Source organism: Lepidochelys kempii, chromosome 1, assembly GCF_965140265.1.
Source record: "Lepidochelys kempii isolate rLepKem1 chromosome 1, rLepKem1.hap2, whole genome shotgun sequence".
NCBI lineage: Eukaryota > Metazoa > Chordata > Testudines > Cheloniidae > Lepidochelys > Lepidochelys kempii.
Window position 1 is genome coordinate 161,254,018 of NC_133256.1, and position 25,518 is coordinate 161,279,535.

A 25,518-nucleotide genomic window follows, 5' to 3' on the forward strand; every position below is an offset into this window, starting at 1 on the left:
AAAGATGTGGACAAATTGGAGAAAGTCCAAAGAGCAACAAAAATGATTAAAGATCTAGAAAACATGATCTATGAGGGAAGATTGAAAAAAATGGGTTTGTTTAGTCTGGAGAAAAGAAAACTGAGAGGGGTCATGATGATAGTTTTCAAGTACATAAAAGTTTGTTACAAGGAGGAGGGAGAAAAATTGTTGTTCTTAACCTCTGAGGATAGGACAAGAAGCAATGAGCTCAAATTGCAGCAAGAGAGGTTTAGGTTGGATATCAGAAAAAACTTCCGAACTGTCAGGGTGGTTAAGCACTGGAATAAATTGCCTACGGAGATTGTAGAATCTATGTCATTGGAGATTTTTAAGAGCAGATTAGACAAAGACCTGTCAGGGATGGTCTAGCTAATACTTAGCCCTGCCATGAGTGCAGGGTACTGGACTAGATGACCTCTTGAGGTCCCTTTCAGTCCTATGATTCTATGATTCATGGACTGAGTGGAGGTGGGAGTCAACATCTTCAATAGCGAATGAACGATGATAGGTAGGGTGGGGATAGGCTGAGAAGGGCCTTGAAAGTGAAAGACAAGCATCTTCTGTTTGTTGCAGTAGCCTTCTCCAAAACTACCCCCAGCTTCTTTGTTTTTGGGAGAAACAAACACCAAACTGGTATCTATCCCAGTCAAAAGAGGAGTCTGATACTCTATTGCCAAGTGACCCCTAGAAGTTGCCATCTGTAACCATGGTGTCCTGTGAAATCCAAACTGCAAACTACAAACCAAAACAAACTGTAAATTCATTAACATTCTCCAACAATAATCACAAAGTGGGGAGGAGAGAGTGGGCTTTGTGGTGGAGGACAGAGCAGGAAGGGATGCTCTTCTTCTTTGCTTGCTAATATCATCTACACTGTGTCCTAGCTGGCCAACTCAAGAGACCTCTTACAGTACCAGGAGTATCGGATATGAGCGCTCCTCATACTCTTATTGCCGCTTTGGGTGAGTTTTGCAACAAGACAACCCAAGGGCATGGGCTGCTCTTCAGACCCTACCCCACAATCCCATATGGCTTTCTTCCAAACAACAAGGTCAAACACCACTTAAAGGGACTTTTCAATTTGAAAATTGCTTTTATCTAAAAATTATGTATCTGAAACAAAATTATCTGCAACAAAATAGCAAAAAAAAAAATCTTTTTTCAGTTTACTTTGTGCATTTCGCAGCACTTTGTATAGCCACTTTCACAGTTCTCTATATAGGAGGAGGCCTGCAACTATTACCCAGAGCAGTGGTGGGATCCCATGGTATGAGGGCAGGTGTGCTTAGTGCCCTGGATTGTCATCTGCGCCTGTCCCTGGGGCCTTCACAAAGTTAAGGGAATATACTCCCTGCTTGCTTTTGGAGAACTCAACTGAAAAGGCTACACTGAAGCCTCTGGATTTACTTGTACCAGATTTGGCAAAGAGAACCCACTATGTTAGGATTTAAATATTAGTTCAGTTTTGTGTTGAGTCTGTGGTATAATTTTACATTATGGTGGCTCTTTCTGAAGTCCACAGTGGATGCTCTGGTTAATGTAATATAACTTCCTTATTTTGAAGCACCATCTTAATTGACCATAAATTTAACTCTTGGAGTCTGCCTTCAAGGTGGCACAATTGAATATTGGGAGTGTTAAAAATATTTTATACATTTTTTGGAAAAAATGAACTTTTTTTTGTGTTTTTGGGCATTGGCTCTTGCAAGAGAGAAGTGCTGTATGCTTTAGTCCTGAAGATAGAAATCTTGTTTTTCGGTTGACATTATTGGTTAGCAGCTAACGTGAGACTGTGTTACTTATAGAGGACATTATTTTCTAGTTATTAGGGAGGGACATGGATGTAGAACCCTTTGTGTTTGGCTGTTTGTTTTCATTTCTTCTTTAAAAAGAAAAGATCATTGTATTAAAGTAATGTATTTTTTTTAGATTTTTGTCTTTTTTAGTTTTCTTATTCAGATGAGAGCTGAGTGAAAATAAAATTTCTGCCCATGGGAAATTCTGATATTTAAACATTAGTTTTCCTCCCAATTCAAGCAGAAAACTGAAATATCAACATTTTTTGCAGAATAAAAAGTTCTGAAAAAAATTCTGTTTAGAAATGGCAAAACACCATTTCAGTATTCCTGCATTAAAATAGTTCATTTTGGTTTGTTGAACCAAATCAAAATGTTTTGTTTTAAGTCAGCTCAATATAAAACTTCATGTGCCTGTGATGCCATGGTGCCTGATGAAAATTTTAATTCAGGTGCTCCTTGCCCCCACCCTCCCCTCGGGCAGGGTTCCATGACTAGACTAGAGCTCCCCTGTTGCACCTGCAGTCATGTGATTCCCATGATGTGTCACATGGCTTGGTCAGAGGAGAGACCGCATGGAATCATAGGAGATGTAGAGTAGCGAAGAAGCACAGCCAGTAGAGGAAAATTGAACCTCGCGGACCCAGAACTACAACTTCCATGAGGCACGGAGACACTGTAGACAAATGCAGTTTAATGTTGAACTAACTTGAAACTAAAGGTTTTGGTTCAATTCAACAAACCAAATGTTTTGAGCAGGTTGAACCAACCCAAAATAGTTAGTTTAGATTTTCCTGGTGGAAAATCAAGTTTTCTACAAAATTGCATTTTCTGTTTTAAAAAAATCATTTCCATGGAAAATTCCCAACCAACTGTAGTATTTTAGAACAATAATATCCACAATGGACAAACAACAAATACTTTACAAATGATGATAACAAAGGAATAATTCTGTGAGCTAAGTCGCTTGTCCCCTTCTCCAGTATATCTCCATAGCAATCTGATGCATTTCTCACTTGTAAACCTGTTTTTTCTTTGAGAGAAATTATTCCCATATCACACACAGTTCTTCTGTTATGTAGTAATCTTATAAATAACAGCTCATAGGGAGCAATTTCTACCATGCAACGTATAAGTTACTTAACAGTGAAGGGGTGAAATCCTTGCCCTGTTGAAGTCTTTGGGAGTTTTGCCATTGACTTCTGTGGAGCCACGACTTTACTCAAGAACTTTTCTTTTAAAAAAATCAGTCTGTTTACACAGCTAAGGACAATTGCAGTCAGTTTAAAAAAAAAAAAGATCTTCAGTGTACTTGATGGCAAAAAAAGAAATGTAGCTAATATAATTACGATTCATCTGGTAACTTATGAATCCTTACTAGCTCTATACCATTTATAACACCTGATCAAAAATTTCTAATATTGGTGTATTGCCAAATAATGTTTGGTTTCCAACCAGATTTCCACTCCGCTAGCATACATTGTCCAATATGCCACACTTGAACAAGTGTGGAGGAATACAAGAAATTATTTGTATGAGTTTAAATTGCTTTAACTTAATGTTAGACTCACTCACACTTTTGGTAATATGTAAATGTATAGAAAGTCCATCTATTAATTTCTGAATACTGGCTAACATCATAGCAGAATTTTTGGGATCATTTTTGATCCTTTGAGAACTTCACATACTCAGCAGCTGACTTCCCAGTGGTCTGTTGCACATGGTCCATCCATCTGCTCACTGATTTTCCCCTACTACAATGACCTGACACCATTCCTTCCGTGATAACTTTCTCAGGGTTATTTCCATCTGTATGCCTGGTGTGATCAAAGTAGATAAATTTGTGCATGTTGATTTCTGACAACAGAGTCCACTTCTCTTCAGTAATATTTCAAACATAAGTGTTAGTCTTCTTTTCCATCCAGGAGATATGCTTGAGTCTTCGCCCGCACCACATCTTAAATGTTTCAATTTTTCTCTTGTCAGCGGTATTGTTTTTCCACGATTCACATCCATAAGTCACTATGGAAAAAATTAAGCTTTTCACTGGTCGAATGTCATACATTTTGCGATGCCATGGTTTTTTCACACTTCTGTATTTCATCAAAGCACATATTTAACTCAAATTTCCATCTCTCTCTGAAAAATTGAAAAGCACAAATAGACTGAAGTAGTCTGAGAAACATTGCATAAAGTATTGAGACCAGATGAGAGGTAGATGCAAGTTTTAGTAATAGGAATTTCAGCTCTCTCTCTTTCCATTGAGCGGATGGTGGTGGTGCAGCCTTCATAAAGTTCCTGGACCAGTTGCAGAAAGCTTTCAGGCATCCCGAACTCTTGCAGTGTGGCAAAAATGTGCTGGTGGAGCATGGATCCAAAAGCATCAGCCAGGTTGAGCCACACTATGGCACATTGTCTCTGTGCCCTCCTGGCCGTGTGGATGACCGTCTGAAGGACAAAGTTGTGTTCCTAGCAACCTTTGCATGACATGAAGCCTTGGTCCAGGTGATGCCATTTCAGATCCAGAGTGAACCTATGATCTTCCTCTAAGATGGGCAAGCATACCAACACTTTGGCATGCCCGCAGGTTTCCTCATCCAGCAGACATCTGTGTGTGCCATCGCAGAGATTCTATGAGATGTGGCCAGGATTTACTCCTCCCTACTGGCACCATGGCAGAAGATCAAACTCCTTGAACACCTTCCTGATCCCCCATATTTCATTCATCCTGAGGGGATCTGCCATGGCGAAGGTACTTCTTAACAAGGCAGACAACACCATCAGGTAGCTAGTGAAGAAGTGGATGTTTCTTTTCCAGAGGGCCAGCAATGAACTGGTGTACATCTCTCACAGGCAGGGCAGCACCAACATCCCTCAAGTGGGTGATCTGTGCAACAGTGCGGTGATCACTCACTCCTTCTGACGTGCCCGGATGCCATGGTGAGGAACATCGTGAAGAGTGCTATGCAGGATGTCATCAGGAAACAAATTGCCAGGACCCCCTCCAACCAAGCTGTCGCCACCTACCTGAGTGGCTCCCTGGAAGGCGAATTTGGAAGAGAGATGGGAAACTGTGCTTTGCTCTGGACTCATGCCCGCAATGCTATGCAACACGTGGAGAAGCGAATCGGTTGCCACTGGACATGGTGCAAGGAACGTCTGGAGCTGGGTGTTCTGGTGTCACAGGTGACAAATACAGAGCACATAATCATCACTCAGAGAGCTAGAACCGTGCTGGAGAGGATTCTGAAGGGTGCCATCCACTCGAGTAGATGGAAAACCTGAAATGGAAGCCAGACCAGTGCAAGGCCTTCGAGGTGACAGGCAAGTGGGACGCCAGCAACTGCTTCCTCCTTGTGGGCATCTTCTCCCGATTTGCCAACTGTAGGTTCATCTACAGGGACCGCCTCAGCTGCATCCTGCTGAAGGGAGTCGTCCACCAAGGGAATCGGGACAATCGATGCAGGAAGTGCGCCCATGCCAACGAGACACTACCCCACATCTTGTGTAGCTGCAAGCTCCATTCCAGAGCCTGGCAGCTATTACAAAATGCCATCCAGAATCGTCTAGCCAGAGTCATCCTGCCACCCCTGGGGAAGGTTGTTGTGAATGCCGCCATCCCTGGAACGGACAGCCAACTGCGACCAGATATCATCACCAACGAGGAACGGAAGAATATCATCATGGAGGATGTCATAATGCCCTTTGAAAACAGGACCCTAGCCTTCCACAATGCTCGATCTTGAAAACGGGAGAAATGCACCCCTCTGGCCGATATCTGGAGAGCTAGGGGCTACAAGGTTCAAACTCACGCTCTTATCGTTGGAGCCCGGGGCTCATGGGACCCCAGTAACAATCAAGTATTAAGAGAATGCGGAATGAGTCAATGCTATGCTCAGCGGCAACTCATGGTGTCAGACACCATCAGGTGGTCGAAGGACATCTAGAACACATTGACAATACCAGGAGAGATGAGCTGGAGTGCCGACCAGAAGTGAAATCAGAAAGTAACTGAAATACTTCTGTGAGGGATTATATCTACTAAGGGACAACCTATCCTAAATGCTCAATTACTGAGTGACAGTCTACACTCATTCCTGTATTTGCTTTCTACAACCAATTCTCTGTATAACTTTTCATGAGTGATGTACCCAAGTATTTGGATTCCAATACTAAACTGTATCATTAAACTCATTTAACTAAAATTGGGTTATTGCAGATTATGTGCTATATATATTTTATGACTTTTAAACCAGATTTTGTACTTTTGGATAAGCTCTACATCCAGACGTACAGACACTCTTTTCTTACCCTGTGTATTATATAATTTTAACATTAGCTTTATTAAATGTATATAATGACTCAAATGCTTTAGCCCAACAGGAGTGCAGATAACAGAAGTTTCATGAAATCTCAGTTGATTGCTTTCTTAGTTAAAACCCTTTTACAGAAAGAATACAAAAGTACTTGATAAGTCATTCAGATATAAAGCCACAGCAAAGACCAAAACAAACATCAAGCAACATAGGAAGGATGTTATTTTTTGTTTTTACAATTATAACAGGAAAATTGTTGTGTAGATATTTAGTCATCAAAGAAGCAATGAAAATAATAGTTAAGAAACATGGGAATGAGAAGAATGGAAACCTAGTATGCTCTTAGGTGTAAAGCACCAAGCACATCAGCATCACTTATCAGACCTGTCAACTTGCCAAGGCTCAAATTTGGGACACAATGTTTTCTGAAATGAAGGATGCAAAATTCAGAAAAATCGTTCAGGAAAGTTAAAATGCTGTGGGATTCTTTTCTTTTAGTGTAAATGACTTTCTGTAGTTTGAGTGTCAGTTCTTTGTCTAATATAAATAATGAACAATGGAGGTGACGATAAACCATCTTTGTGTGGAACATAGGTAACATAGGGATTAAAATGAGTGATGTACCTCATTTTGAGAGAGATTTAAGATATGCTTAACAATGGATTTCCCCTTAAATACTTTAAAAGGAGCTTTAACTTTTGCAAATTTGTCGTGAAAACCTCTGTGTCAAGGTTTTGTTGTAATTTTGTTCTTGAAAATAAATAATACATTTCTTCTTTGTTCACAGAGATATTTTGTTTGCATTCTTAGCTCTGTAAGATTCTAGGATTGTCACCATCTGTCCTCTGAAACCTATGATGGCTGAGTCAGTGTGAAGCGATGCAAACAGCTACAAGCGTAGTTGAAAGCGTTTTTGGTTTAGAATATCACCAGTTCAGTAAACACTGGGATTTGTAGTCTGTTACTTGCCAATTATTAAATTCTCAGCCATTTTCAGCTTTTTTTTTACACTTTATGAATTACATCTGGATGACAGCATGTTTTAATATATATTTTATTTTAATATAAATTGTTTATATAGTGTCTCTTGTTCACAATTATCCAAAAGTACTTGACAGGCTGTTTGGGAATTATTTCACCCACTGCTGAGCCTCTTCGTGGAACATGGCAACTAGTTAACTGCACACAACAGTTCAGGACAGGAAACAGACTGAAGAGAAATTTCGGGAGGCAGAATGTAATTAGCCAAATGGGAATTGAGTGAGGACACTGGGCTAAAACCTCTGTGCTTGGGAAAAAGTGCCCTGCTTATTATCTCATTTGAAAGATGTTAGCTGACAATGTTGTATGAACAGTGCATCCTGTTCTGACTCAGAAGAAGTTCTTTACCATCAGAATGCTTGAGTTTCCTAACATCAGATTAAGTTAGTGGATCCAATATTAAATTGGAAGGAAGCATGCCACCTACTGAATCACCAGCACTACCTCCTCTAGTATCTGCCTTTACCTTTGAATGTCTTTCTTCCTGACAGTGACCGGGCTTGATTCTGCTTAGTGTGTGAAGCATGATGAAATTGTAGCTCAAGGTGACGTGGCTACAGACTGCATTGTGTATATTTTAATTATTTTACAGCAACCAAGCAATGTTTTACTCTGGACAAGAGCAGTTAGATCTGTTCTTGATCAATATGTTTATAACTCTCTGGTTCACTTCTGAAGATATCTTTCTTAATATGTTGTGATAAATTTGTTTTATTGCATCCCAATAACTACTCTGTTTGTTAAACCTTGGCACTGGAATTCATTTTTAATGAAATCCATTTATCTTGTTAGCTTTTCATAATGGTTTCAGTAGTTTTTTTTTTTTTTTTTCAAGTAAAGAAAGGTCATGAATTGAAAAGATTACTTTTTGGAAGGAAAAAATTAAATGGTTCAGAATGGGTTTTTTAAATTAAATTGAAACAACTTAAGTCCTAACTTCCCCTCACATCTCCCTTGGAAACTCCCTCCTTTACTGTAACCTTGTGGTCTTGATGATATTCACAGAGACGCTGATGTACTGAATAAAGAAGTTCTTTAAGTTTTGAGTTTTGGAACATTACCAGTGTGTCTGAACCCAGGCTTCAAATTTTACTGGCATTTTGTTGGCAAACCAGTTTTTGGAGTCCCTTCTTATTTGAATATATTTCCTGATACCTTTGGCTATGTGTTACTGTGTTTTACATTCTGTCTCTTTTTAAAAATATATATATATATATATATATATATATAAAAAGTAGAATAAACATATACAAAGAATTAATTTTAAAATATCTGGTATAAAAGTAAAATAAAGACACAAGAAAATTACCAACTGAAAATTCAAAGAGCACAAAAAAATAAGTGCCATTTTTATTGCTGAGGTACCAAAGTAGCAATCCCCTGTCCAGTCAGTGAGCCCAGTCCTCAAAACACTTTAAATGAAGCAGTCACAACTATGTGTAGCCACACTGACTTCATCCTCCTCACGATAGCACTATGTCTAGTAATAAGTGTTTACAGAATTGGGCCCTACGGTTGACACTCTTGTTGCTAGTACAATCCCCCAACCCGCTACCCCACCCCCGAGTGTATGTAACTGTAAGACATTTGGTTTTCAACCTGTGGTCCCTGGATGCCGAGGGTCTGCAGACTGTGTAAAGATTTCCAGAGGGGTCTGCACTTCCATTTGAAAATTTTTAGGGGTCCACAAATGAAAAAAGGTTGAAAACTACACCTGTAAAACAACCTTGTTAGCCCAGTTTCGTTCACAGTATCAGCAGACACAGGTCAGAAAAGATATGATGACCTTAATATGGTAGATACTTCTTTGTACAATAAGTGTTTATAGCAAGGTCGGAAAAACTAGCACTGTAAAATTCCAAGTCTTTTTGTAAATCTCTTTGGAACACCTTCATCACTTTTTCTTTTATATATATAAAGAGGATGCAGGAAACAAATATCTGGAGACTTAAGAGACTATTGCTTTAAATGATCACTTTGCATACTAGCACTAATATGGGAAAAAGCTGTTTTATGTGGAAACTGCTTGGATTTCTGCTATAAAAGAGAAATTTACTGGCATATTGATGAACTCCAACATGTAATAATGACTGGTAGGGTAGAATGTCTCTGATTGTGTTGCAAGTACTGCACTAAAGAATCAAAAATTTCAGGTAGTCTACACTGTGTAGAAATAGATGCCTCTCGAAAAGTAGCTGGGATTAGAGGCCTTTTCTGTGTAATTACACTGTGAAAATAAAGGGTAATGGTAAGTTCAGAAAATCTAGTGGAATATATTGTTAAAGATGAGCTTTTTTTTCCAGTGGAAGGAGTTGTTAACTTGAAAACTGTTATGCTCACAAAGATGCTTTTGTGTTCCCATAGATAAACTCATCATTTTATTAGTATATTTTGAGTTTAGTTAGAAAAACAAGTAGAAAACCTACAATGCATAACAACTTGGGAATGGGGTAAAGAGTTCTTTAGCCTATTGTGAATGGTAGGCAGTACATAAGAGAAAACAGCGTGGATTTTTAGCAAAGAGACTGAATGATTTGATACAGTTAGCCTTGAGTCTGCATTTCCTGACTTATGTGGGATTTAAACTAGACCCATAGCTAGCTTTAATGTAGATTTATTGGGGAAGAGAGATTAAGTTTTTTTAAACTTAGTTGAATTGTGTACATGCTCAAACAACTTACTTACCTGGTGAATAATTTACTATTTTATTCTTTGAAAGGGGCAAAACCATCCCTCCCTAAAATTTGTTTTAGGACTTATTGTTAGCGTGCAACAAAAAGATGTTATGCGGAATTCTGCTACGAAGGGTATTTTTATAAATGTAAGAACTACAAATTGGAATGGAAATGTCAATAGAACTGTCATTTAGAAGTAACAGTCTTTTCAGTAATGCATTTTAAGATCTGACAACTTTTCATCCCAGATGCTCCTGGGGAAAGCCTGAATTATAAAACCATAAATGGCATTATGTAGTAACGTCTGAGCATTTCTGTGTCAGTGCATTGGATCCTTGATTGACTTATCTTCTTTGATATGGTCCTATGGACCTTTGTAGCTATTGAAAATATTTTAAACTCTGTCAAGAGGAAGGCTTTGTTTCAGTACGGTTTATTCTTTAGAAAAGTATCCAGCTCAAACTGCCATTACCTAAATTAAGATGATGGATTACACATCAGATATCAGGCAGTATAATGAAATATATAAAACATGTCAATATGTACACTGCGAAGGATATAATGGCCTATGGCTACGGTTAAGTAATAAAAATGGAACAGAGAGTTGGCAGATGACCTCCTTGTCTGAAATATCATAGGAGACTTGGATCAAGTGGCATATCCTTTTTTTCAGCTTGACTAAAAAATATTATCTTCTAATACTAAGTGTTTCCAATTTTATGGCATTCTCTGTAAATGAAATCATAGTAACTATAATCAAGCAACTTGAAGGATGTGATTTTTTTTTTTTTTTAATCCCTCCCTTTCCCCACCCAGGACAAAGACATTCAGAGTTAAGGGTAGAAGTCTGTCTCTAACCTATGCCCAGGTATTTCAACATCTGGAATGTAATGTTTCCTTTTGTAATACCTCTGCAATACTGTAACACAGCAGGGTGCATTAATGAGACTTTCAGCTTTAAACCCACAACATCAATGAAATGTATAGTTGTCAGGCTGTTAACATTATTCAAACGTAGTTTTTGTGGTTTGAATTCCCATTTTATGTTGCTATATACACAAAAGCCATTTCATTGGCTAGCTGTGGGGACTGATGGTTCTTTGGCCCTGATATTTGTATGAACCATTTAAGTATTGTTTACTACTTTTGACAACATAGACTATAAATTATGTTGTGGAAAATTATTAATGTGCTAGTGTATTACCATTTAATATTTCAATTGTTTTAAACACCAGAAGTGCCCAGTTCACAGTTTGTCAGGTACCGCAAAAAATTTGTGATGGTGAAGAAAGTTTGAAATGAAATTAAAGCATTTTTTTCCAGAATCACATAAACGCTTTTCTTTGTCCCTACCTGTTGAGTATATTTAGTTTGAATGGGTCAATCTTCTGGATTCATCAGGGAGGTCTTCTGTCTTAATTCATTGTGCAACAGTGAGAAACACAGAACTTTATAAAAACATTGAAATGAAGGGGGAAGTGAAATAAGAGGAAATGAATGTATGAGATGACTTCATCATATTACATTATGCCATTGATGAACCCCATTTTCCTCCTTCAATCTAATCTGTCACAAATATAATCATTTATTTCTTCAGTGGGAACATCCATAGCTAAGAATGTAAAATCCATCTACAATTGCTTTTTTCTAGTAAAGAAAATTCAAACAACTTTTCTTTTCCAGAATCGAAACAACCCTGTCCACCCCCAAAAAAGCAACACACTTTATTAAGTTCAGAAGCACTTTATTATTGCCATGGAGCTGTGTGGCAATGCCTCCAGGGCTATCTCAGATAGCAGAAATAAATCTGTCTGCCTCCAGTTGTCTCAGCCTAGGTATTAGGAACTTCCCCATGTTGTGTACCTCCTTACAGAATTTCCTCTTGGCCTAAACAGTACAATCTCACTGTTCTCAAACTCTGTCTTGTTAACTGCTGCCAAACCTCTAACAGCTCCATGCATATGTTCCCTTAATCATATCTCTTTGTTTTAGAGGTCTGTGTTTGGTTTCAGAACTAACTTTTTTCCTACCCTGATTTTTTTACCATTTTTTGTAATCTGACTATCTATTGTTTGCCTGATTTTTTGTAACATGACTATCTATTGTTTGCCTGATAATTAAAGAACCTAGATCATATGAACAGAGAGGTGACAGGCAAGTTTGTTTCAGTAAAATTTGTAATCTGTCCTTAGCCCCATTTCCAAATTCAAATTAATGTCCTTGTTGGAGTACCATGAATTCAGTATCGTAGTTGAAGTGATGTTAATGAGTACAAAGAACCTCTCTGGCTCTGCTACTGGCTCCCAACACAAGGAAAGGTATACTTCAATACAAAAGGTTGACCATAGATAGGCAATCATAGTCTCAATAAGCAATTTGTCATGTCCAAGAGAAACAATTCTCAAGCTGTATTTCATGTGAAATGGAAGTGGGACTGGCAAAGACATCTTCTGGCTAGTGTTGTTTGAAAATTTTTCACATTGATTCCTGCAATAATGTGAAAAAAACATCTGTTGGACCTGTTAAATCTTCAGTCAGCTGTGGTTCAAGTATTTCTAATCAGTAAAGTGTTTTATAGTCCAAACTTCTCTTTCGCCCTTAGAATAACCTACTCCTTTGATAGTCGTGTGAGCAATTGAATCATTATGCAGAGATGTTCTGAGATTTCAGGAAGTGGTTACTTTTCTGTATTTTTGCTCTGTTTTCTCTCTTATCTAGCCACAGCCATTAATAAAATACCACATTTCAAATTTTTTTTAAAAAAAGGGTGGGGAGCAGATGAATAGCTCCTTCAGTAGCTATCTGCCATAACTTTCATTCCCAGTAGGCAGCAGAGAGTGCACTTGTACTTACTAGTTCTGACTATACAGCGTCATTATCTTGGTTACAGGAGGACGTTGAAGTCCTTGAATCTACTTCCTAAATTTCTAAGAAATAATTTTGCATGCCACTTACTCTTGTCTGATTAGTGCCTAAGGCAGGGGTGAGCAAACTTTTTGGCCCTAGGACCATATCGGGGTTGCGAAACAGTATGAAGGGCCGGGTAGGGAAGGCTGTGCCTCCCCAAACAGCCTGGCCCCCTCCCACTTTCTGCCCAGTGACTGCCCCCTCAGAGCCCCTAACCCATCCAACCCTCCCACCCCGCCCCCCCCGGCTCCCTGTCCCCTGACTGCACCAATCCCTATCCACACCCTACCCCCGACAGGCCCCCCGGGACTCCCATGCCTATCCAACCTCCCCGTCCCCTGACCTCCCCCAACTCCTGAGAACCTCCACCTCATCCAACTGCTCCCTGTCCCCGCCCCTTTATCATGCCACTTAGAGCGGCAGGACAGGCTTATTGGAAAGCCTTGGAGGTGGGCGGGCGCAAGCCGCGCTGCCCAGCAGGAGAGGTGGGCCAGAGCGCTCCCTGTGCAGTGGTGTGGCTGCGGGGGAGGGGTCAGGGGCTAGCCTCCCCAGCTAGGAGCTCAGGGGCCCGGGCAGGACGGTTCCGCGGGCCGGATGTGGCCCACGGGCTGTAGTTTGCTCACCTCTGGCCTAAGGCAAAACCAGCTTTAAGTTAAAAGAACTATTCTTTATTTGCATTAAAAGTGAGATTTTTCAGACTATAAATTATTTACTAGATTTATCTTGTATAGTCAAACACTGGTAACAACATGGGGATCTTTTTTGTCTGTTGTTTAATGTATCTCTTCCCCAAAACTTAAAATGAAATGAAGGATCATAATAGTGTTGAAATATGTTTTAAACAGTTCTCATAGTAAGATTTTTTTTTTAAATTAATGTTGACTCATTTGGTGGTGTTCAAGTGTACTTTCTACATATTCCCAGAGGAAAGTTAGTATTCTTTTAAGTTAAACTATTTTAACAGCAGAGCGCAAGCCTAAAACAAACCAGTGTTCTCTAGAGTTCTCAGAAGGTGTAGATTTATTTACTGTAGTTAAATCATAATTAGTTCTCAAGGGATAGTGTATCTTTTAAACTGCTTTATTGCCACCATATTGGTTTCTAAATAATCAGAAACTGCTGCTGTTATATTCTAGAGTATGAACAAAAATTTGCTCTAAGTAGAAACAAATGTCTGGAATCGCTACTTGTCACTTATTGAAGATAGTGACACAAGTTAGAAGAAATAAGTACTTCCCTGAGAAATACTGAAGAAATACAGCCATCAGCGTTTTAAAGAGCACCTTAAATGAACTATGGTCATATCTTTTTTCCAGAATTAGAGATTCAGTATTATTTCACTTGATCATTTTTCAGTTAGCTTCTCTTTTTGGATTTTCCATTGCCCTTTTCACCTAATCATAAATTATAACTGAAAATGAATAACTGATTTTAATTTGATGTAAAATATTAACCTCTATTTAAATGTTGATGGTAGATTTTCATGAACAAAGCTGACTGTTTTAGCTGACAATCTTTTTCTTTAATTGGCAGGTTGATGTTCGATTTGCCTCAGGAAATGGATTTAATAGCCATTGCAGTTCGACAAACACAAGGGAAAGGTAAGTAGGTTTTCTTGCAATACTAACAGAAAGAAGATAGTTTATTGTATTTAGTTAGTAATGTAGTTTATGTGGATCATTTATAATAGGGCTGTCAAGCGCTTAAAAAATTAATTGTGATGAATCACACTGTTAAATAATAGAATACCATTTATTTAAATATTTTTGGATGCTTTCTACATTTTCAAATATATTGATTTCAATTACATCACAGAATACAAAGTGTACAGTGCTCACTTTATTTTTATTTTGGATTACAAATATTTGCACTGTAAAAAACAAAATAAATAGTATTTTTCAATTCACCTAATACAAGTACAATCCCTTTATCATGAAAGTGGAACTTACAAATGTAGACTTATGTACAAAAATATAACTGCATTCAAAAATAAAAGAATGTAAAACTTCAGAGCCTACAAGTCCACTAAGTCCTATTTCTTATTCAGCCAATCGCTCAGACAAACAAGTTTGTTTACATTTGCAGAAGATAATGCTGCCTGCTTCTTGTTCACAATGTCACCTGAAAGTGAGAACAGGCATTCCCATGGCACATTCTAGCTGGCATCGCAAGATATTTACATGCTAGATGCCCTAAATCCTTCAAACCCAGGATGAAAAAGGAGCGGGATAATCGCCTGAAAGGGAAAGGAGAGGGCTGGGGATGAGCCAAGACCCGCGCCGGACAGCTCAATACCCCCTTAGGGAAGTCGGGCCCCAGCTCAAGTTGAGCGGTGCAGCCCATCCCATGCCCTGCCTGCGACTCCGGATAGCAGTTCAGGCCTCCGTCAGCTTCAGGTGCTGTCGACACCTGAAGCCTTGCAGGCAGCTCAGGAGATCCTGATACTTGCGTTGCCGCCCACACCGGCTCCAGTGGTACTCTGATCTCGGGGTAAACCCCGCCATAGGGCCTCTACATATGTCCCGCCTCAGAGGCACAGTTCCCCATCACGTGGGATGTCCCACCACCGCTCCCCTGCCCAAAGCTGTGACGCCTCAGAGCTAGAGGCGCAGGCTCAGCGGAGCCATCTTTGGTCCCCAGACCTTGGGTACCAACAGCAGGATTCGAGGTGTACCTCAACCTGTAGCCTGGCACAGACCCACTGAGGCATGCAGAGGCAGAGGCACTGAGACTGACCCCTCACATCGCCAAGAGCTTGGTACAGATCCTGGGATTGATCAGGGGACCGAAGCCACTGGTCACCAGCCCATCGTCATCAGTCTTCAAGATGGCGATCGCCCTATTTGGGAAGATCCTCCCAGCAACCGGTGCGTGATAGCTCCCAGTCCCACTTTACATCTGGTACCAGTTGGGTAGCATAAAGCGTAGATTGCTAGGCTTCCAATGCCAATCCGCCAAACGCTGTCAGTCCCCAAAGCCCAGACCAAGATCTTCATCTCAATCGGACAGGTCTACCTTCAGGCGCAGTGACCAGCACCAGTCAGATAAGCAGGGTTCCGTCACTGTGGGACACCCTACAATACTTGCACTGCCGCCTACATCATCAGCACCAAAACCTGTCCCATGGTCCCAAGCGCAGTGGCCGGCGCCATGGTACCCATGGTACCTTTGGGGGTTCACCCAGCCTTCCCAGGCTGTGCACTCTGTGCCGGGCACCTCAGACAGGTCAGCGGCCTCAACATTCTAACCCCCTCCAGTTCCCGAGACTTATGGGGGAAGGACCTCACAGGTCCAGGAGGACCCAGGGAAGCAGCCTGCTGAACAACCAATAGATGTTGAGGGTCCTGCGATACCGGCAGCCTCATATGGTGAGGATGAGATCATGGAGCCCCCTAACTCAGTTCCTTAGGATGATGCTAAGGCGCACCAGGATCTATTGAAGAGGCTTGCTTCTAACCTGGGGCTTCAGGCCAAGGAATTGGAGGAGCCTTCGGTCTCTGTATTTGATGTCCTTTGCTCCTCAACACCTGCCATGGTGGCTTTACCCCTTCATGAAGGGGTATCGAAGATTACCACTGCCTTGTGGCAGACTCCCTTCTCCTTGCCCCCCATTTCTAAAAGGGCCAAGTGCAAGTACTTTGTGCCAATCAAGGGGCATGAATACTTATATTCCCACCCGGCTCCAAATACCCTGGTGGTAGAGGCAGTTAACCACAGGGAGAGGCAAGGTCAACTCGGGGCTACCCCCAAAAACAAAGACTCAAGGAGGCTGGATCTCTTTGCACGAAAAGTTTACTTGTCTTCCAGCCTGCAGTTGAGAGTGGCCAATCACCAGGCCCGCCTTGGCCACTGTGATTACAACATGTTGCAGGCCATGGCCAACTTCGAGGCTTTGCTTCCCAAAGAGTCCAGGAAGGAATTCTGGGCGATCCTCGAGGACGGCACAGCTGTGGCCAGAGCGGCCCTCCAGGCCCTCCTTGGCCGCTATGATTACAACATGTTGCAGGCCGTGGCCAACTTCGAGGCTTCACTTCTCGAAAGGTCCAGGAAGGAATTCTGTGTGATCCTCAAGGAGGGCACAGCTGTGGCCAGAGTAGCCCTCCAGGCAGCTTCGGATGTGGCAGATTCTGCCGCCTGCAACATGGCCTCCACCATTTCCATGTGGCGAGCTTCCTGGCTGCTCCTCTTGGGCTTGTCCACTGAGGCTCAGCAGTCTATGCAGGACCTTCCCTTCAATGGCCAGGCCCTGTTTGCAGAGAAGACAGACAGCAAGCTGCTCAGTTTAAAGGACTCCCGAACCACCCCAAAAACTCTGGGACTTTACGTCCCAGGCCTGGCATGTACGTGGTTCAAACTGAGCCAGCCTCAGCAGGACCCGCTTCACAGGAAGGCCAAGGGCTACAAACGCCGCCTGAGCCACCCTCTGCTCAGAAACAAGCAGGGGGTCAAGCAACTGTTTTGAGGGTGTGCCTGAGGGCGACCTACCAGACTATTCCCTGGATCCATCTTCTGTTTGTTCCATCTGCCTTTTCTTTTTCCTTCCTGCATGGACCACTATAACCTCGGACCACTGGGTTCTGAACACAGGGCTATACCGCCCAGTTTCTACCACCACCACCCCAAGGCTCCTTCCCTGTTGCTCTTCAGAGTCTCCTCATGCAGGAGGTTCAAGGGTTACTGCAGCTGGGTGCGGTGGAGGAGGTTCCTCTCGAATGCAGGAACAAGAGGTTCTATTCCTGGTACTTTTTAATTCCAAAGGCCAAGGGCGGTCTACAGCCCATTCTGGATCTGCGAGACCTTTAGGTAACAAGTACCTAAAGAAGCTGAAGTTCCACTTGGTCTCCCTGGCCTCTATCCTCCCTTCTCTGGATCCAGGAGACTGGTATGCCGCCCTTGACTTGACGGGTGCATACTTCCACATAGAGATCTTTCAAGGACACAGATGCTTCCTCTGGTTTATGGTGGGACCTGGCCACTACCAATTTACAGTCCTCCCGTTTGGCCTAGCAACAGCACTGAGGGTGCTCACCAAGTGCATGTCAGTGGTGGCGGCTTACCTCAGTGCTGGGATATCCAGATCTACCAGTACCTCGACGGCTGGCTGATCAAAGGCAGCTCCAGGTCTCAAATCCAAAAGGATGTTGCAGTGTTGCGGGCCATGTGCCACTCCCTGGGCCTAATGGTGAATGACAAAAAGTCAACTTTAGTTCCAGTGCAAAGGATAGAGTTCATTGGAGCGGAGCTTGACTTGTCCTGCGCCAGAGCATTCCTGCCACTACAAAGGTTCCAGACATTGGCGGACCTCATCGCGGAAGTCTCTGCGTTCCCCCTCACTAGGGCTAGTTTTTGCTTGCATCTGCTGGGCCACATTGCAGCTTGCACATACATTGTCCACCATGCCAGGCTCCAGATGCAGGCCCTGCAGCAATGGCTGGCTATGGTCCATTCCCAGTCCAGGGATCGCCTGGAAAAGATCGTTACCATACCCCCCCGCCCCAGTAATATTCACCTCACTGCGTTGGTGGACTGATCGTGAGAAGGTTCTAGAGGGAGTTCTGTTCGACAACCCCCTTCAGTCCGAGTTGGTGTCGGATGCCTCAGACCTCGGCCGGGGTGCACACCTCAGAGATCTCCTGACCCAGGGTATGTGGTCCCCAGAGGAGATGACGCTACACATAAACTTCAAAGAACTCAGAGCAGTCCGCTTGGCATGCGGGGTCTTCCTACCTCATCTGTCGAGCAAGGTAGTGAGAGTTCTGACAGCCTCAGTGTTTTACATCAACAGGCAAGGAGGAGTGTGCTCGTCGGCTCTCTGTCAGGAGGTGCTCCGTCTCTGCAACTTCTGCATCAATCAAAAGATGCACTGGGAGCCTTGTCGCCTCCCTGGCGTCAAGAACACGTTAGCTGATCACCTCAGCAGGGCCTTCTCCTCTCACCACAAGTGGTCGCTCCACCGGGAGGTAACCTACACCATCTTCCAGAGGTGGGGAACTCCCTAGGTGGACCAGTTCGCCACCAGGCAAAACAGAAAATGTTATCGGTTTTGGTCTGGGAAAGGACTCCCTCTCCAATGCCTTCCTCCTGTCATGGTCGGGGAGCCTGATGTACACATTCCCTCTGATTCCACTCATCAGCAAGGTCCTGGCAAAGATCACGAGAACCTGTGCTCTGGCTCTCTTGATCACCCTAGCGTGGCCTTGCCAGCACTGATTCGCCACGCTCATGAACCTGACAGTGGCCCCTCCCTGGCCTCCTGCCTGTCCTAGTGGACTTGCTGTCACAGGACCATGGTCGGCTCTTATACCCCAACCTCGCATCCCTCCACCTCTCGGCATGTATGTTGTGTGGCTGAACCCAGAGGAGTGGACCTGTTTGGAAGGAGTCCAACAAGTCCTCCTGGGAAGTAGGAAGCCCTCAATCAGACTGACCTATCTGGCCAAATGGACAAGTTTTCCTGCTGGGTGTCCGAGCGTGGCATCTCTCCCTCACATTCTTCCATACAATCTGTCTTAAACTACTTGCTTCATTTGAGGAACCCAGGCCTGGCACACTCTTCCATTAGAGTGCATCTCGTGGCCATCTCCACTTTTCACCTGACGATCCAGGGCCTGACGGTGTTTTCTCATGACATAACGTTCAGATTCTTGAGCAGTCTCAAGAGACTCTTCCTGCAGGTACAGGCCCCTGTCCTGCAATAGGATCTTAACTTAGTCCTTTCTAGGCTCACGGGCCTGCCCTTTGTGCCACTGGGCTCCTGCACCCTTCCCACCTGTCATGGAAGGTCGCTTTCCCGGCGCTGATGACATCAGCGAGACGAGTCTCTGAGATTAAACCTTGATCTCAGAACCGCAATACACAGTCTTCTACAAATACAAGATTCTGCTGTGGCCCCACCCAGCCTTCCTGCCGAAGGTGGTGTCTACCTTCCATATGAAACAGGACATCTTCCTCCCAGTGTTCTGTCCCAAACCGCACAAGACCAGTGAGGAGAGGCATCTTCATGCACTGGACGTCCAGAGAGTCTTGGCTTTTTAGCTGGAATGTACCAAACCTTTCGGTAAATCAACTCAGCTTTTCATTGCCACAGCGGATTGGATGAAGGGCCTTCCGGTGTCCTCTCAGAGGATTTCCAATTGGATCACCTCTTGCATAAGGACCTGTTACGACCTGGCGGGGGTTCCACCGCCACCAATTGTCAGAGCCCACTCAACTAGAGCTCAGGTGTCCTGGGAGGTCTTCCTGGCGCACGTCCCCATCCAGGATATCTGAAGAGCTGCAATGTGGTCCTCTGTTCACATGTTCACGGCGCATTATGCCATCACTCAGCAGGCCAGAGATGATGCTGGGTTCAGCAGAGCTGTGTTGCAATCTACATGTCTGTGAACTCCTACCCGTCTCCAATGGTACTGCTTGGGAGTCACCTAATGTGGAATGGACATGAGCAAGCACTCGAAGAAGAAAAGACAGTTACCTGTTCTGTAACTGGCTTTCTTCTAGATGTGTTGCTCATGTCCATTCCACAACCCGGCCGCCTCCTCCACTGTCAGAGTTTACAGCAAGAAGGAACTGAAGGTGGGGGGAGCCAGCGGTGCCCCTTATACTGCATCATGCAGGTGCCACTCCAGAGGGTGCCAGAGCTGGTCCCCCAAGGATACTGCTGAGGGAAGAACTTCTGGCACCAGTGCATGTGGCAAGTACACACGCCTAATATGGAATGGACATGAGCAACACATCTCGAAGAACGCCAGTTACGGAACAGGTAACTGTCTCTTCTTTGGTTTTAGTGCAGTTACGTAACAAAAAAAAAATCTACTTTTGTAAGTTGCACTTTCATGATCAAGAGACTGCACTACAGTACGTGTATGAGGTGAACTGAAAAATACTATTTCTATTATCATTTTTACCGTGCAAATATTTGTAATAAATTATAATATAAAGTGAGCAGTGTGCACTTTGTGTGTTGTAACTGAAATCAATATATTTGAAAATGTAGAAAAACATCCACAAATATTTAATAAATTTCAATTGGTATTCTGTTTAACAGCGCAATTAAAACTGCGATTAGTCACAATTTTTTTTTAATCATGGTTAATTTTTTTGAGTTAATCGTGTGAATTAACTGTGATTAATCGACAGCCTTAATTTGTAGACACAGGAAAAAATATTTTTGGAGAGCCCAGGGGGTTGATAGCAGTTTTTTCCCCTTTTACTCTTACTAATTTGAATCCAGCCCAAGTTAGAAATGACCAAAAGTAGTTATCTCATGGATGTTTGGTAGCTTACATAGAATGAATTGGTGGCATTGTTTTAATTCCTACTGAAAAGTCTTCTGTATCACACAAACTGCCATCACCACAGTTGGCACTGAACCAAACCAGAACCAAAACTCCCATTGACTTCAGTGCAGCAGGACTGGGCCTTGAATTGGCATGGAGCAGTAGTTCTCAACCTACAGCCCACGGGTCACTTGCAGCCCAATCAGCACACAGCTGTGGCTCATGTGACATCCTCATGGCCACACAGGGAGCATGTATATTGGTGTGGATGCGACCTATATAACACACACAATGCTACAATGTGGCCCACAATGGTAAATAGGTTGAGAACCACGGGCATGGAGTCTGTTTTGTGGATAGATAGAAGGCTTCAGTCTCCAGGAACGTTTCACAAGTACATTTTCATTTAAAAACAAACATAAGTAGTTCATAAAAACATATGATCTACAAGATACCAAGGAATTTTTGGGAACATATCGTGTGCAATGCTTTTGATTTCTTTATGACGTTTCTATAAACATGATTACCTGAACACACATTAACAAACTACATTCAATTTTAAAGTATTGGTTTTTTCTTTGAAATAATCTGGAACAGTTTTAGAGCCCTCTGTGTAGATTTTTCAAGTGGATGCTATTTTTGAAAAACTAATTCTTATGCTGCTGCTTTCTACATTAACTAGTATGAACTTTGTAAACACAAAACAAACCTCCCCCCACCAATTTCTTTTTCTTTCATGTTTGTTTGTTCACTGTTGTGGATTTTTTTCAGGTCGTGGTGGAAATGTCTGGCTCAGTCCTGTGGGATGTGCTCTATCAACTTTACATGTTTCCATTCCTTTGTGTTCCCAGCTGGGACAGAGAATTCCTTTTATTCAGCACCTGATGTCCCTGGCTGTGGTGGAATCAGTGAGATCAATACCTGGATATCAGGTATCTAATTTTAATTCATTTTAATATTCCTATTATTTTCACATTTCATTCAGTTCAGTCTGTACCTGACCTTCATAACTAGGTTGTGTCATTGAAACCATAGATCAATGATACTCAGACTGAGGCTCACAAGCTGCATGTGACTCTTTAAAATGTCTACTATGGCTCTTTGCAGTACATGATATTAAAACACTGTGATTTAATTATTAACCAATTGGGATACTTTTGCTATGTTATTAACCAAAAATAATAATACTTGATCATCCATTTTGCTGTGAGAATTTATATATATATAATAAAATGTTAAAAACTAAGTATTTCCTGTCATACTGTTTAAATATGAATACATAGTATCATAGTAAATGAAACAATAAATTAACACTACTGTGCCTCTTTTGGGCAATGTTGATCCCTAAGTTGTTTCCCGAACCACTGAGGTCTGAGTATCACTGCCAATGAGTTCAGCTCTTCAGTAATACTGGATTGTATAATTCCTGTGTGATATTAAAAGAATGGATGGATTTAGCCTTCCGATTTATTTGTATGTGTTTTTAATAGATTCGATGCTTGCAGAGTGAATGCCTGCTATTGATTAGATTGAGTCTAGCAAACTCATTTCACTTATAATCTGATGAGCATTTGCGCCAAAGCCCTGGTATACACTAGGAGCTGAGGTTGAATTTAGCAGTGTTAAATCGATTTAACTCTGCACCCGTCCACACGACGAAGCCCTTTTTTTCGACTTAAAGGGCTCTTAAAATCGATTTCCTTACTCCACCCCCGACAAGGGGATTAGCGCTGAAATCGGGCTTGCTGGGTCAAATTTGGGGTACTGTGGACGCAATTAGACGGTATTGGCCTCCGGGAGCTATCCCAGAGTGCTCCATTGTGACCGCTCTGGACAGGTCTCTCAACTCAGATGCACTGGCCAGGTAGACAGGAAAAGGCCCGTGAACTTGTGAATTTCAATTTCCTGTTTGGCCAGCGTGGCAAGCTGCAGGTGACCATGCAGAGCTCATCAGCAGAGGTGACCATGATGGAGTCCTAGAATCGCAAAAGACCTCCAGCATGGACCGAACGGGAGGTACGGGATCTGATCGCTGTATGGGGAGAGGAATACGTGCTATCAGAACTCCGTTCCAGTTTTCGAAATGCCAAAACATTTGTAAAAATCTCCCAGGGCATGAAGGACAGAGGCCATAACAGGGACCCGAAGCAGTGCTGCGTGAAACTTAAGGAGCTAAGGCAAGCCTACCAGAAAACCAGAGAGGCAAATGGCCACTCCGGGTCCAAGCCCCAAACATGCTGCTTCTGCAATGAGCTGCATGCCATTTTAGGGGGTTCAGCTACCACTACCCCAGCCGTGTTGTTTGACTCCTTCAGTGGAGATGGAGGCAACACAGAAGCAGGTTTTGGGGACAAGGAAGATGATGACGATGAGGTTGTAGATATCTCACAGCAAGCAAGCAGAGAAACCATTTTTCCCGACAGCCAGGAACTGTTTCTCACCCTGGACCTGGAGCCAGTACCCCCCGAACCCACCCAAGGCTGCCTCTTGGACCCGCCAGGCGGAGAAGTGAACTCTGGTGAGTGTACCTTTTAAAATACTATACATGGTTTAAAAGCAAGCATGTTTAATGATTAATTTACCCTGGCATTCGTGGCTCTCCTAGATACACTCCCAAAGCCTTTGCAAAAGGTTTCTGGGGAGGGCAGCCTTATTCCGTCCACCATGGTAGGACGCTTTACCACTCCAGGCCAGTAGCATGTACTTGGGAATCATTGTAGAACAAAGCATTGCAGTGTATGTTTGCTGGCATTCAAACAACATCCGTTCTTTATCTCTCTGTGTTATCCTCAGGAGAGTGATATCATTCATGGTCACCTGGTTGAAATAGGGTGCTTTTCTTAAGGGGACGCTCAGAGGTGTCTGTTCCTGCTGGGCTGTTTGCCTGTGGCTGAACAGAAATGTTCCCCGCTGTTAGCCGCGGGGAGGGGGGATGGGCTAGCCACGTGCTGGGGGGAGGCAAAATGGGACCTTGTCACAAAAGCACATGTGCTGTGTATATAGTGTTAACAGCAAGGTTTACCATGAAAGAGTGCACCCATTGTTCTATAAAATGTGTCTTTTTAAATACCACTGTCCCTTTTGTTTTTCTCCACCAGCTGCATGTGTTTCAAGGATCACAGGATCCTCTCCGTCCCAGAGGCTAGCGAAGATTAGAAGATGAAAAAAACGCACTCGTGATGAAATGTTCTCTGAGCTCATGCTGTCCTCCCACACTTACAGAGCACAGATGAATCCGTGGAGGCAGACAATGTCAGAGTGCAGGAAAGCACAAAATGACCGGGAGAAGAGGTGGCAGGCTGAAGAGAGTAAGTGGCTGGCTGAAGAGAGGGCTGAAGCTGAAAGGTGGTGGCAGCGTGATGAGAGGAGGCAGGATTCGATGCTGAGGCTGCTGGAGGATCAAACCAATATGCTCCAGTGTATGGTTGAGCTGCAGGAAAAGCAGCAGGAGCATAGACCGCCGCTACAGCCCCTGTGTAACCAACCGCCCTCCTCCCCAAGTTCCATAGCCTCCTTGCCCAGATGCCCAAGAACGCGGTGGGGGGGGCCCCTCCGGCCACTCCACCCCAGAGGATTGCCCAAGCAACAGAAGGCTGGCATTCAATAAGTTTTAAAGTTTTAAACTTTTAAAGTGCTGTCCTTCCCTCCTCCTTCCCTCCTCCACCACCCCTCCTGGTGCTTCTTTCCTCCACCACCCCTCCTGGGCTACCTTGGTAGTTATCCCCCTATTTGTGTGATGAATGAATAAAGAATGCATGAATGTGAAGCACCAATGACTTTATTGCCTCTGCAAGTGGTGATCGAAGGGAGGTGGGGAGGGTGGTTAGCTTACAGGGAAGTAGAGTGAACCAAGGGGTGGGGGGTTTCATCAAGGAGAAACAAACAGAACTTTCACACCGTAGTCTGTCCAGTCATGAAACTGGTTTTCAAAGCTTCTCTGATGCGCACCGCCCCCTCCTGTGCTCTTCTAACCACCCTGGTGTCTGGCTGCGCGTAACCAGCAGCCAGGTGATTTGCCTCAACCTCCCACCCCGCCATAAACGTCTCCCCCTTACTCTCACAGATATTGTGGAGCGCACAGCAAGCAGTAATAACAGTGGGAATATTGGTTTCGCTGAGGTCTAACGAGTCAGTAAACTGTGCCAGCGCACCTTTAAACATCCAAATGCACATTCTACCACCATTCTGCACTTGCTCAGCCTGTAGTTGAACAGCTCCTGACTACTGTCCAGGCTGCCTGTGTGTGGCTTCATGAGCCATGGCATTAAGGGGTAGGCTGGGTCCCCAAGGATAACTACAGGCATTTCAACGTCCCCAACGGTTATTTTCTGGTCTGGGAATAAAGTCCCTTCCTGCAGCTTTTGAAACAGACCAGAGTTCCTGAAGATGCGAGCATCATGTACCTTTCCCGGCCATCCCATGTTGATGTTGGTGAAACGTCCCTTGTGATCCACCAGTGCTTACAGCACTATTGAAAAGTACCCCT

At 43.2% G+C, this 25,518-nt stretch overlaps 1 protein-coding gene across 1 annotated transcript in view; it reads left to right on the forward strand.

The window, feature by feature from the left end:
• Nucleotides 1-25,518, forward strand: part of HLCS (holocarboxylase synthetase) — a 212,657-nt gene that overhangs the window by 171,465 nt on the left and 15,674 nt on the right. Inside the window, exons 7-8 of the mRNA XM_073361038.1 lie at nt 14,290-14,357; nt 21,804-21,964. Coding sequence (XP_073217139.1) covers nt 14,290-14,357; nt 21,804-21,964 — 229 coding nt within the window. The remainder of the gene's footprint in view (nt 1-14,289; nt 14,358-21,803; nt 21,965-25,518) is intronic.